Source organism: Cyprinodon variegatus, unplaced genomic scaffold (genome assembly GCF_000732505.1).
Source record: "Cyprinodon variegatus isolate N-32 unplaced genomic scaffold, C_variegatus-1.0 Scaffold1274, whole genome shotgun sequence".
NCBI lineage: Eukaryota > Metazoa > Chordata > Actinopteri > Cyprinodontiformes > Cyprinodontidae > Cyprinodon > Cyprinodon variegatus.
In genome coordinates this window covers 115,414-127,703 of record NW_015151727.1, presented here as the reverse complement: position 1 = coordinate 127,703, position 12,290 = coordinate 115,414, and the positions used below count along the sequence as shown (strand labels likewise).

Here is a 12,290-nt window from a genome sequence, read left to right as displayed (position 1 = left end):
CAGGGACTGGACTGGGTGTTCATCAGTCATCAGAGGGAAGAACTGGGCGAGTCCAAGGTGGAAATTACCATTCCAAGTGCTCCTGATCACTCCAAAATCTGTGAAGATTGCTGAAAGACCATACTGGATTCACCTAAGCCACTGTAAGTTACAGAGAGTGTTAAACACCTAAGGTTGGAGCAGTGGGGAAGTCCGACTACAAAGGGATTTGGGTTTTTAGGGCCACTCGTCTCAACGTCGGTGAAGAAATCAACTGATCCCTTTTCTTTAGAATCCTGGGTAAAATTAACATCTCTGCTAACCTAGCAAAAATGGAGTTCCCATGGAGATGGGGCTTCTTTTGCATTGTGGCTATTGTGTGCAATATCTGTTTCAGTCCAGAGAAGTACCAGATGAACAAAAACTGTTTGATCAGGTTGCTACAGGATTTGAATCAACAATTTGCTGGTGGTGTACCATTAACAAAAATGTAGACAGAATTAATTATATACATTATAATGTTCAGAAATTAGGTAACTGGACTCAAAGTGGTTTTGAAGCTGTACATGGACAACTGGCTCTGACTTCACTCATGACTTTCCAAAACAGAATAGCATTAGATATGTCATTAGCACAAAAATGTGGAGTCTGTGCTATCTTTGGTTAGCAATGCTGCACTTTCATCCCCAACAACACGGCCTCCAATGGCAGGTTAACCATTGCCCTGGAAGGGCTCCGGTCACTGAATGGTAAAATGAAAGAGCACTCCGGCATGGACACATCCATGTGGGACTCGTGGTTGGACGCCTTTGGCAGGTACCGCACCCTGGTGTCCTCTGTCCTGGTGTCCGTAGCTGTGTTTGCCGCCATCTTGACCCTCTGTAGTTGCTGCCTTATCCCCTGCTTTCGAGGCCTTTTAAAGACCAATCTCCACTGCCATTTCCTCTCCACAGCAGCAGCTTCAGATGTATCCGCTCTTTGCCCACACTGCAGGTGATGATGATGATCGGAATGTGGAACGGTTTTTTGACCGCCATGAGTGAACTTGTAGCTCCTCCACGTGTAAGTGAAGGTATCTACATTATAGTATGAGCTGATGGTCAAAAATCATCTTTGAAGTGACTACTTAGTGATATCTGTATTACTTGGATCAACTGACATTATACACCATAAACATGGGTGAAATGTTGGAATAACTATGTATAAGATACTTCCGGTTTTTAACACTTTTAGCCCATTTTCTGTAGTGTCCAGGATGAAATCGAATGATCGACACCAAAATTTTGACAATTGGTCNAATAAAAACTGGTTGATCAGGTTGCTGCAGGATTTGAATCAACAATTTGCTGGTGGTATACCATTAACAAAAATGTAGACAGAATTAATTATATACATTATAATGTTCAGAAATTAGGTAACTGGACTCAAAGTGGTTTTGAAGCTGTACATGGACAACTGGCTGTGACTTCACTCATGGCTTACCAAAACAGAATAGCATTAGATATGTCATTAGCACAAAAAGGTGGAGTCTGTGCTATCTTTGGTGAGCAAAGCCGCACTTTCATCCCCAACAACACGGCCTCCAATGGCAGGTTAACCATTGCCCTGGAAGGGCTCCGGTCACTGAATGGTAAACTGAAAGAGCATTCTGGCGTGGACACATCCATGTGGGACTCGTGGTTGGACGCCTTTGGCAAGTACCGCACCCTGGTGTCCTCTGTCCTGGTGTCCATAGCTGTGTTTGCCGCCATCTTGACCCTCTGTAGTTGCTGCCTTATCCCCTGCTTTCGAGGCCTCATTCAAAGACTAATCTCCACTGCCATTTCCTCTCCACAGCAGCAGCTTCAGATGTATCCGCTCTTTGCCCACACAGACTCTGCAGGTGATGATGATAATGATCAGAATGTGGAACGGTTTTTTGCCGGCCATGAGTGAACTTGTAGCTCCTCCACGTGTAAGTGAAGGTATCTACATTATAATATGAGCTGATGGTCAAAAATAATCTTTGAAGTGACTTCTTAGTGATATCTGTATTACTTTGATCAACTGACATTATACACCACAAACATGGGTGAAATGTTGGAATAATTATGTATAAGATACTTAATGTTTTTTCTTATGATGTATAATGTGTGTCATATTACTGCTCCAGAGAGGTGTTGCACAAGCAGTATAGGTCAACTATCAGGAAGTATTGCTCAAGCTTAACGAAACCAGGAGGTTCTCGGACCATTTGACCGCAAGACATTTAAATGCAAATTGACCTGTTCACTGAGGCTGCAAATTGAATTGTATTTCTTGTTTCCTATTCCTTTAGTGCAACCTCAGCTTGTGTAACTAGGGACCCTCCCCTCTGACTTTAATAAATAGCGAGGAGAAAGACACCTGACAGTCATTTAATGGAATCCTCATGTCTATTGACTGCCAGCTATTTCAAAGAGGGTAAACTAAAGGTTACTGGTTCCTGATTTAGTAAATCATTTAATAAAACATTATTTGGCCAAATAATTTTTTACTCACCTCATGGATTTGTATTGTGAATTGGACTGAAGACATTCAAATTTCTCTAAATTTGTGAAAAGATAATTTGATCACATCCCAAATTCTTTCAGATAAGCTTTGGTTTCCAAACACAAGATCCATCTTAACTTTAATATGGTTTTCAACAATGTTCCCCTTCCTCTTTGTACATAGTAGTTTAGTTTAGTTGAGTTTCACTAGTTTAAGTTAAGAGTGTTAAACTGAAATATGTTTGACTTGGAGCTGAATGATTTTTGTTAATAAACTCTTACATTTTGAACAGAAGTTGTGGTGAATTTATTCCATGTATGTACAGAATTAACAGTTTGACCATGATTTGTGCTCAAAACACTCTTTCATTTATTGTTCTAACACACAGCTAGTAGGGCGTGTGTCATAAACAATATATAACAGCTGAAATAATATCTGATTAAATAAGATATTTACCGTCCCTCCCAGGGAGGGTGATAAACATCTTAAAGCATCACAACAGTAGTTTGTTTAGTTTTGTACAATTTAACATTACTGCAGCCAGTTTGTCCTAATCTGTGTCTCTCTTGAGATATTTGTTGATGAACTGTTGTCAGTATGTTTGCATTTATCTGCAGATTCCGTTTCTAAGCAGAAACACGTATGCAGATGCATGAAGGGGTGTTTGTGGTTTTCCTGTTAGTTTACACAAATACTCTTCCATTTTAAACCTGGTAAAATGTTTTTCAATCTACTTTTTCATAGCAGTAAAGCAGCTATTATATAAAGAGTTTGCAAAACCAAACGGTGGTAATCATTTCTACAGGCAGTAAAAGCTTCAGTTTAGCTGCAGAGTCTCTCTATTGAATCACTGGTTTGGTTTCTGCTACAGGAGCTGCGGTCATTACAAAAAACAAAGAAACAAGGCCAATATAAAATTTAACTTTTATGCAAAATAATTTTGTCCTGGAATATTCAGAAATAATAAAACTCTAGAATATCAAGCTTATCAAGCTTTTTCATGAATTTTTCTGGAGATTTCTCCAGATCCTCCAAGCTAAACAAACTCCTAGTACTAGAGCTGTACGGTCAGCTTCAAAACTATATTGAAAGTCACATAAGTTTTTTGTTGGGGAAACATTTAGCGTTATTGTGGTCATGAATGTATGTGAACACAAAGCTGTTAGAAACTTTATCCTTCGCCCTCTACCCCTTTAAAACAGGAAGCCCACAACGACCGTGAGACATTTCTACCTTTGTGAAGTTAACCCACTGATCCTGCAGAGTTTCACTGTCCAAAACCAGCTATAAACATTCAGAGATCACACAATGACCCTAAACTGCAACAAATACTCTGTAACCAAGTGACTGGCTGAACTGAAAAAATAATGCAAACGTCATTAACTTAATATTAAATGACTTTAACTCAATTGTTTCATGTTAGCAGGGTAAGACATACAATAATTGTGTTAAAGTAACTAAATATCATTAGTAAATGCCAAAAACGGCTGCATTGTTGTTTTGAGCTGGTTTGTTTTATCTATGACTCAAACTTCTCACATTATTCTTTTATTCATTAGTTATTTATCAAGATTAAAGAGAACTGTGGAGTTAGGAAGCTGAAACAGAGGCAAGTTTTGCAAAAACATAGATTTATTTTACGTCCGTAGATGGAGAGATAAAGCTCTTACTGGAGCAAACCCAGCACACACATTTAAACTGTACAAATCCCAACACACTCTCTCCCTTTGGACCATCCCAACCTCTGCATAAAGAACTTTTTCACACTCGAACATTGGAGCAAAGTAACCTCAGTTCAACAAGGACATTCCCTGTTAGGTGAATACATCTTTCACTGGCCAGATAAACATTTTAGAACTGGTGTTTTCTGTTCACGGCATGAGGGAGGCTGTGTGAACTCATTCTTTATCTCTCATAACCTTCCCTTCACCCTCGTCTAGGGTAAGGAGGCAACAGCTTTCTGTTGCCCCTACCTTAAACATTCCAGCATAGGGACTGGTACAAGATTTCTTTGAAATCACTCCTATTAGGACAAGAAAAAAGATGCTTTCTCAGAACTTTACCAGAAAAGCTGACATAGCGACACCTGACTTTCATCTGACTTTTATAAAACTATTACAAAATTATAGTTGCAATATAAATATATGTAGTTTGTTTAGTTTTGTATAATTTAACATTACTCTGAAATAACAAACATCTAAATGGGCTGCAGCCAGTTTGTCTTAATCTTTCTCTTAATATAACTGTTGACGAACTGTTGTCAGTAAGTTTGGATTTATCTGCAGATTCAGTTTCTAAGCAGAAACACGTCTGCAGATGCATGAAGGGGTGTTTGTGGGTTTCCTGTTAGTTTACACAAATACTGAACCATGTGAGAGGTTTTTCAACGTATGGGGTCATTTTTATGCAAAAGTCAAGACGGCCAAAAGTACATCATAATAAACCCCAATGGAAGAAAACAACGATTTTCTGCACAACTGCTCTTCTTTTATAGCAGTAGAGCAGCTATTATATAAAGAAAGTGATTTTCAGTAAAGAAATGAAAATCACCTTTTAAAATTAATCATTCCAAAAAACAAAAATCAACTTAAAGAGTTTGCAAAACCAAACAGTGGTAATCATTTTTAGGGGCAGTAAAAGCTTCACTTTCGCTGCAAAGTCTCTCTGTTTAACCGTTGCTTCGTTTTCTGCATTGCTAAAGGAGCTGCAGTCATTAGAAAAAAAAAAGGCTAACATAAAATTAAACTTTCATGTGAAATAATTTAGTCCTAGAATATTCAAAAATGATCAAACTCTACGGTATCAAGCTGGAGATTTCCTCAGTTCCTCCGAACTTAACAAACTGCTGGTACTAGAGCTGTACAATCAGCTTCAAAACTATATTAAAAGGCACAGAGTGTTTTGTTGAGGAAAACATTTTGCTTCATTGTGGTCATGAATGTCTTTGAACACAAAGCTGTTAGAAACTTTAGCCTTCACCCTCTACCTCTTTAAAACAGGAAGCCCACAACGACCATGAGGCATTTATAGCTCTGCGGAAGTTAAACCACTGATTCTGCAGAGTTTCACTGCTAATCACAATGTAAATCGCAATTACAACAAATTTTTTGTAAAGCTTTATATTTCACCTTTCAAATACGGTGAACTTTGAGACTGCACCAAGTTACCAGTTTTAGCAGCGTGAGGGACAGTTTGGGTGTTGGAAGGCCTTCTATTGGCCGGGAACAATAACAATCTCCTTCTGGCTACAGGATAGTTTTGATGATAAATGAAGGTCCTGAATCCAGAAGGGATCCAGGTTGGTCAAGGTGTCTATTGTGGGAACAGACTAATAAATAAAAACGGTGTATCTTTAAACAGATCAGTAATTTAGAAAGCGTCAGACCCCTTCTGAAGGGCCAAGGACAGGTAGGCAATGGTTGGAAATCCACTGACGAATAAATGTTTGAATTTAATCCATAACTCCTATTTAATCAAAACTTCTTTGCTCTGTCAACAAAATGAATCCTGGAGAGCAAATGTAGGAACAGAGTATTTCATCTTAACAGAGGTTAGCTGAGAAATTTAATCATGCTAATTTATCATGAATTTAGTTACATTGCAAAAGCATATCTGAACTAAAGCCTTTATTGATCAATCAGTTAAATCTGATAGAACTTAAGAAATTAATAACAGTTAAAGATTTGTAATGTAAATATCAGGCCAGAGTATTAATTTACAAACAGCCCAGTTTTTGTGAAAACGGCGCTCATGGCTGCAACCTGACCGTTGGAACACGCTGGTTCTGCTTCGTCATTAGGTGATGGAAACATACCTGCATGACGTTAATCAAACAGCTTTCAGAAGAACAACAACAAAAGGTAAACAGATAAAGTGAATCGCTGAAGCTTCATTATGAAACCAAAAACATGAATGAGTGGAAGTTAGTATATATCTGAAGAAATCATGTATTTTTGTTCATTTTCATGATGTGAGCGTGATGGTGGTGCCAGTTAGAAACCTTGCTAGCTCCCTATGCTAAATGAACTATGATAGAAGTCTGAATATCATGGTGTCTGCTGATGCATATAAAGAATTATTACCGATTTTTGTGATCGTGATTTAGCTGACAGGTAAGACGGGTTTCCATGCAAAGAAGGGTTGAGAGGTCCTGAAGCATGCTTCTTGTTTCTGCTGCTTTTTCATGTGTTGTTTAGTCGGATGTGGTGCAATTTTTGACGATGTAGATGCAGAAAAGCATTCTGTTTAAGAGAATCACATGGTCGTTCAGAAACAGGCCGTTCTTTAGGATGTCTAAACAGCTGCAGACTGCAATAAAGGGGGAATTGTGTCTCTGTGTGGGTTCCTTCTTAGCCTTTATAACGAGTTATAATTGCTTAAAAAATTCTTTATGTGGTTCTTGCAGTTTGCTGCACCGATCTGTATTGATATTGGAGTCATTATAATATAAATATAAATATAAATATAAAGTATTCACACGTTAAACTAAGCCTGTATTGCTCCGAGGTTTTTCTCAAAGTGCTTCATTGCTGGTTGACTTGAACACATGTATTTCATGTTTTTCAGTTATATTAATATTTATTTGCAGTTTTAACCACATTCTCAGGTCAAGTTGAACGATGTGAACTGAAATATGTTTAAGTTTTGAATTTATTCCATATGTGTGCAGAGTTCTTTGATAATCTGCTGTCCTAACACCACAGCTGAACCGGGCATGTTCATAGGACAAAATGTGACAGAGTGAATGTTATTTGATTTCACATTAAATGACAAATTCATGCAATTGCAAAAGATGTATGATGATATGATACTAATCATTTGATCACGTGAAATTAGCTATATAAAACATATAAAATCAATAATCCATCTTTGGGCCTGATCAGATCAGTACAGATAAAATCAAAACATGCATGAATTATCAAATCAGGTCATAATTAAAGAAATGCATTTTAATCAAGCAATGCATGAACAACTTCACTGTCATGAAAAAACCTGAAAAAATGGAAGGAAACCAGTAGCGGCTGGGGAATAAAGGGCGCTGCTCCAATCACACGATGACCTTTATCAAGACTTAAAAAAACAAATAAAACTTAAATTATAAATTGAAAATATTTTGAAATATATAAGTATATTTTTAGATTTAAAAGATACATTTCTAATCTTTAGTAAAGTAAAGCTGTTTTGTTTTTCGTCGAATTGGGGATTTTTGATTTTTTATCAAGGCTTGGCTGACTGCATGCAGCAAGGCTAATGTTTTATTGTGCTTTCCCTGCCTCCTTTTTCAAATGTCATCTTCTGACCCAGCATGGATTAACAGCTATGACAGCTATGACTGATTTAAACCACTTTTCAGAAATGTTCAAAAACATCTGGCTGCAGACCTGCACTGTCAGGCCCCTTCATTGCAGACATGCAAACTGGGGTCTCCTGCACTGTCAGGACTGGAAATTTATTCCGGAAGTCGCATTCAAGGCCTTCATGAATAGTGTGCAACACGTGTTCGCTTTCGGATTAGAGTTTATCACAGTGTTAAACTGAGCAAAGAAGCAGTTTAAATTGTACAGCAAGCAAAAATCCTTAATAAGTCTTATAGGCCCTTTTCCAACCAGCGATCTAAATACAAAGGCTTATTTCTATATAGCACATATCTATCATTCCAGATAGGAGTTTGGAGGGGAGTAAAATTGTGCGTCTACATAACATTCCAGCATAACAACACTTGTTTGTTAAAGGAAGATAGCTTCATGGTGAGTTTATCGACACTAGCCTCTACTTTAGAAAGTATCAAATCAACTTTGCTTTTACTTTGAAAGTCTTTGAATAAACTTCTGGTCTTAACTATGTTTTTTTTTTTTATTCTTGGCATTGAGGTAAATATACTGGTGTGATACCTTAGTATGCATTTGAAACAGAAAACTCCACCAGCCCCGCCACTGGAGAAAAACCTGAACTGCAATTTAGATTTTGTTAAGACTAAACTGATCCAATTATTCATAAAATCAAAATCATAAAAAAATATTTTACATTTAGTAATTCTTTGTTAGTAATATTTAATAATTCTCAGTTGTAAGAAAGGGAGCCTTTCAGTCCCTTTTCTTGGTCGGTGATCGCCATCTCCAGCGCCAGAGGACGCAGTGAAGCCCCGCCCAGCAGAGGGCAGATCCAGCTGTTATTGTTAGCAGCAGAGCCGCTAAAATGTCCAGACTGTAGAACTGGAACCAGTACAGGTCATGTGACGCCTGCCTCAGGTGTCTAGCTCCTCCATGCCGCATCACAAATTCTACCCAGAATGCAGCGGTGGCTAGCGGTGCCACAGGCTGTTGCTGCTGCAGTGAAGACAGGCGCTGCATATTTGACCTGAAACTGCACGCCATGGGAAGAAAATTTATGTCAACATTATTGTTGTTCTTTGATAACAAAAAAAATAAAAATAAATTTAAAGTAACATCGTGCCTCTTGGATGACATCATCCTCACCTTGGCTCATGGATTACGGCATGCAGAGCTTCCACCAGCTCATCCACTGTCATGAGATTGAAGTGAAGAACGACTGCGGCGCCGCGGCGGCTCAGACGGGCCAGATTATCTGGCTGATCCCCAAACAGCGGAATACCCACCACTGGCACACCGTGAAACAAAGCTTCATATAAACCATTTGTGCCGCCATGTGTCACAAATGCTCGGGTCAGCGGATGGCCTGAAGGTCAGACATGGAGCTCTTATTGTGAAAGTTTTATAAAAAGGAAGAGGAGCTGATTACTGGATTATCTATGATAATAGATTCAAATTATTTTACTTGGATAATATATAACAGGAAGAATGTATGTAAGGTAAGACAGCTGTCAATACAGAAATAATTCAAGCTTTAAATCTTTTGCTCCTTCAACTCATACATGCATGGTATCATCATTTTAGATGTTACAAAGTTTGAACTTTGCAAAAAATACAAGTACAAATCACAAATTTACAAGAAGAAATCTACAAACCCAGATGAAGCTGTTACACTCCTTTCCACTTGGTGGCGGTAACCTTCAATTTGTTCAACAGCTGATTCTAAACAAGAAGAGGGACATAAGGAAAACTAAATGATTTATTTAGCATTATATCTTTGCTAAAATGTTTTCTGCACATCATGATGTTTGATTTGATCAATGGTTTTGGTTTTGTCTTCTTCCTCCTCGTTTGATGGGTGTTTGTGAGCAGCTTTCAGGTCCATTACTGCCACCAATGGTTAAGAGTGTAATAATTAGTCATTCATACTTGTAAAGCTGTGAATGATTCTCATAAATTTGAGTTTTGTATTTGAAAAATTGTGTTTAGTTCTTGTGATTGGTTCTTATAAATTTTGATTTGTATTTGTATTTTTACCAGTAATAATTTCGTAATTAGTACTGGTAAATTTGTCCCTTATTTTAAAAAGTTTTTATTTATATTTGTAGAGTGGTACTCTTAAAATATTTTATCCGTGATTGTAAAATTGTTTTTATTTCTAATCATAGATGTGTGATTAGTATTCATAAATTAGAGATTGATTATAGTACATTATTGACAACTACTTGTAAATGTATGTCTTGTATTTGTGGTACTCTTAAATTGGTGATTGACTTGTATTTCCTTAGAAATGAACCATCTGATGTCACATATATATGTGTGAGTTGATAAGAAATAAATACAAATCTTAAATGTATTTAGGTTTGTTACATTTACAAATTTAGACAGCTACACGTTTGTTTTTATTGACAGTTATCTTATCCTATGGACAGAGATCAGGCTTTTATTTTGAAAAGCTAAGACTGGAGTTTATACCAAGCAAGTCATTCTGAGGGATCCAATCATAAAGCTTCGTATTTGCTGACAGGGTTCTTGGAGTTTCGCCACGATAACGCCAAATGACCTGAAAAACGTCACAGGTGGTAATGAGTGAGAGTAAACACCTGTTGGAAGTCAGTGAGTGAGTAGAACCTCTGACCTTCTGTGGTATTCGTCCCAAAGCAGTGGCAATGACATCAGCTCTGTCTGGTGTCAGATGGGTTACCATGGAGCCAAAGGTGACCACCACCACACCAGCATCACCAGAGCTCTGCATAAATGCCTCCAGGTCCTGCAGAAAGTGACATAAGTTTTATGTCATTCCATCACTTTTATCTGTAAATGAAACAGGAAGTTAAACCGTGCCTCTGGCAGCTGATTGGCTGGTCTGCAGTGAAGACCGCCCACATAGAAAAAGTTTGGCTGTATTGGTCGTGCCGTCTCCATGTCCCAAAAGGTCCTGATCAGCCAAACCTCGGCCCTCCCAATGGAGCTACAGAAACTGCTAGTACTTCCTGTTCACACAGTAAATACTATGTAAGACGTCTTTTAGTGGACAAAAAGTTATTTTTACAATGACAGAAAATTACATTTTTATCCTGACAGTGTCGAAATCTGTTTCCTAATATCCACCCCAGGTTCTTATTTCTTTGGATGTGAGGTGTGATGGACATAGAGCCAACATGATGTCAGTTTTTTCTGACTGGTTTTACATAAAAAATGTTTTAAATGTTGTAAGAAACTTTCAACAGAAAAATAGAGACCATACTTTAATGTAAATGTACTCCAACAATGATGATAAACCTTTAAAGAATAGATAATCGTGACTATAAATTATAACAGCACATTCCATTAACTTCAAATCTCAAATTTAACGACTTGTAAAGACACACTCACAGTTAGTTTCTAAACTTTGAACAGCATGAATAATAAAGAACTGCTGCAAACTGTAAAAGTCGCTTTAACTGCTGTTGACATGAGCAGCTAGCTCAGAGAAAAAAGGTAAATGGCGCCAAACAGAGGTGATTATTGGAAGTACAGTTTATCATAATGCAGGGATGAGAACAGTTCCATCTGAATTTAATGAAAATAGTTGTTTTAAATTGTTATTGATTCAGATAAGGTGCGGATAATGTTTGGTTTATTAAAAAAAGGTTTTATCTGTCCTCGTGCAAATGGGTTGAATCCATAAACAAAACTCTTTCTGCCTCCTTATTTTCACAGATGCAGCCTCTGAAATTGAATACACACTATGGGCAAAGATTTTTGTGCCCCAGGGAGGAAATACTTCACCAATCTGACGACAACTAAAACAGCTTTACTTGAATTTAAAGATTAAATATTTTCTTGCACATCTAAAAAATATCTTAATATATTTCTGAATATTCATAATATTTAATTTATAATTAAATTTTTATTAGTTTTTTTTAATGCTTGATCAAGATCATTGGGTGAGTGGGGCTCTGCTCTTGCGTCCTATTGGCCAGCCGCTACTGGTTGAATTTTTAATTAACTTGTGACTGGTGAAACCGTCCCCTATCCAATCATGATCAAGTCCTGATGATTCAATAACTACCCAAGTCCTCTAATGGTTTGTTTCCAGTGTGACTAGAAAAAAGGCACTAGTGACAGATCTATGTAATGGTTACTAATGTGAACATCAAAAAGTAGAATCACTCCATATTGAATCGTTTTAAATTGGCTTAAATGGAAAAGGGGCGTGACCCACTGTCTATAGGTAAATCCCTGATTATTGGAATCGCCAATTTTGGTAGAATAGTGACATTTCCACGAGGGAGAAGTTCTGTCGTGTTCAGAATTCCAACTTTTGAAATGAGTAAATATGAAATTATTATTATTATTGTTCAAAAAATGAGAAGTGTTTTTAATTAAGAGTAAATTTCATTTGAATGTGCTTTACAGGAGGCATCCATGTTTGTCAAAGAACACTACTGCCACCTACTGGTTAGTGACGTTCAGGAATCGGAAAGG

The 12,290-nt window shown here is 37.5% G+C and overlaps 1 protein-coding gene across 1 annotated transcript in view; it reads right to left on the bottom strand.

Annotated features, from left to right (window-relative positions):
* Window positions 1–8,433: 8,433 nt before the first annotated feature.
* The window catches only part of LOC107102568 (UDP-glucuronosyltransferase 2C1-like), a 5,648-nt gene continuing 1,791 nt past the window's right edge, over window positions 8,434–12,290 (bottom strand). Inside the window, exons 3-7 of the mRNA XM_015401941.1 lie at window positions 10,665–10,813; window positions 10,459–10,590; window positions 10,296–10,383; window positions 8,967–9,186; window positions 8,434–8,853 (exon numbers count right to left, since the gene is read on the bottom strand). Coding sequence (XP_015257427.1) covers window positions 8,574–8,853; window positions 8,967–9,186; window positions 10,296–10,383; window positions 10,459–10,590; window positions 10,665–10,813 — 869 coding nt within the window. The 3' untranslated portion in view covers window positions 8,434–8,573. The remainder of the gene's footprint in view (window positions 8,854–8,966; window positions 9,187–10,295; window positions 10,384–10,458; window positions 10,591–10,664; window positions 10,814–12,290) is intronic.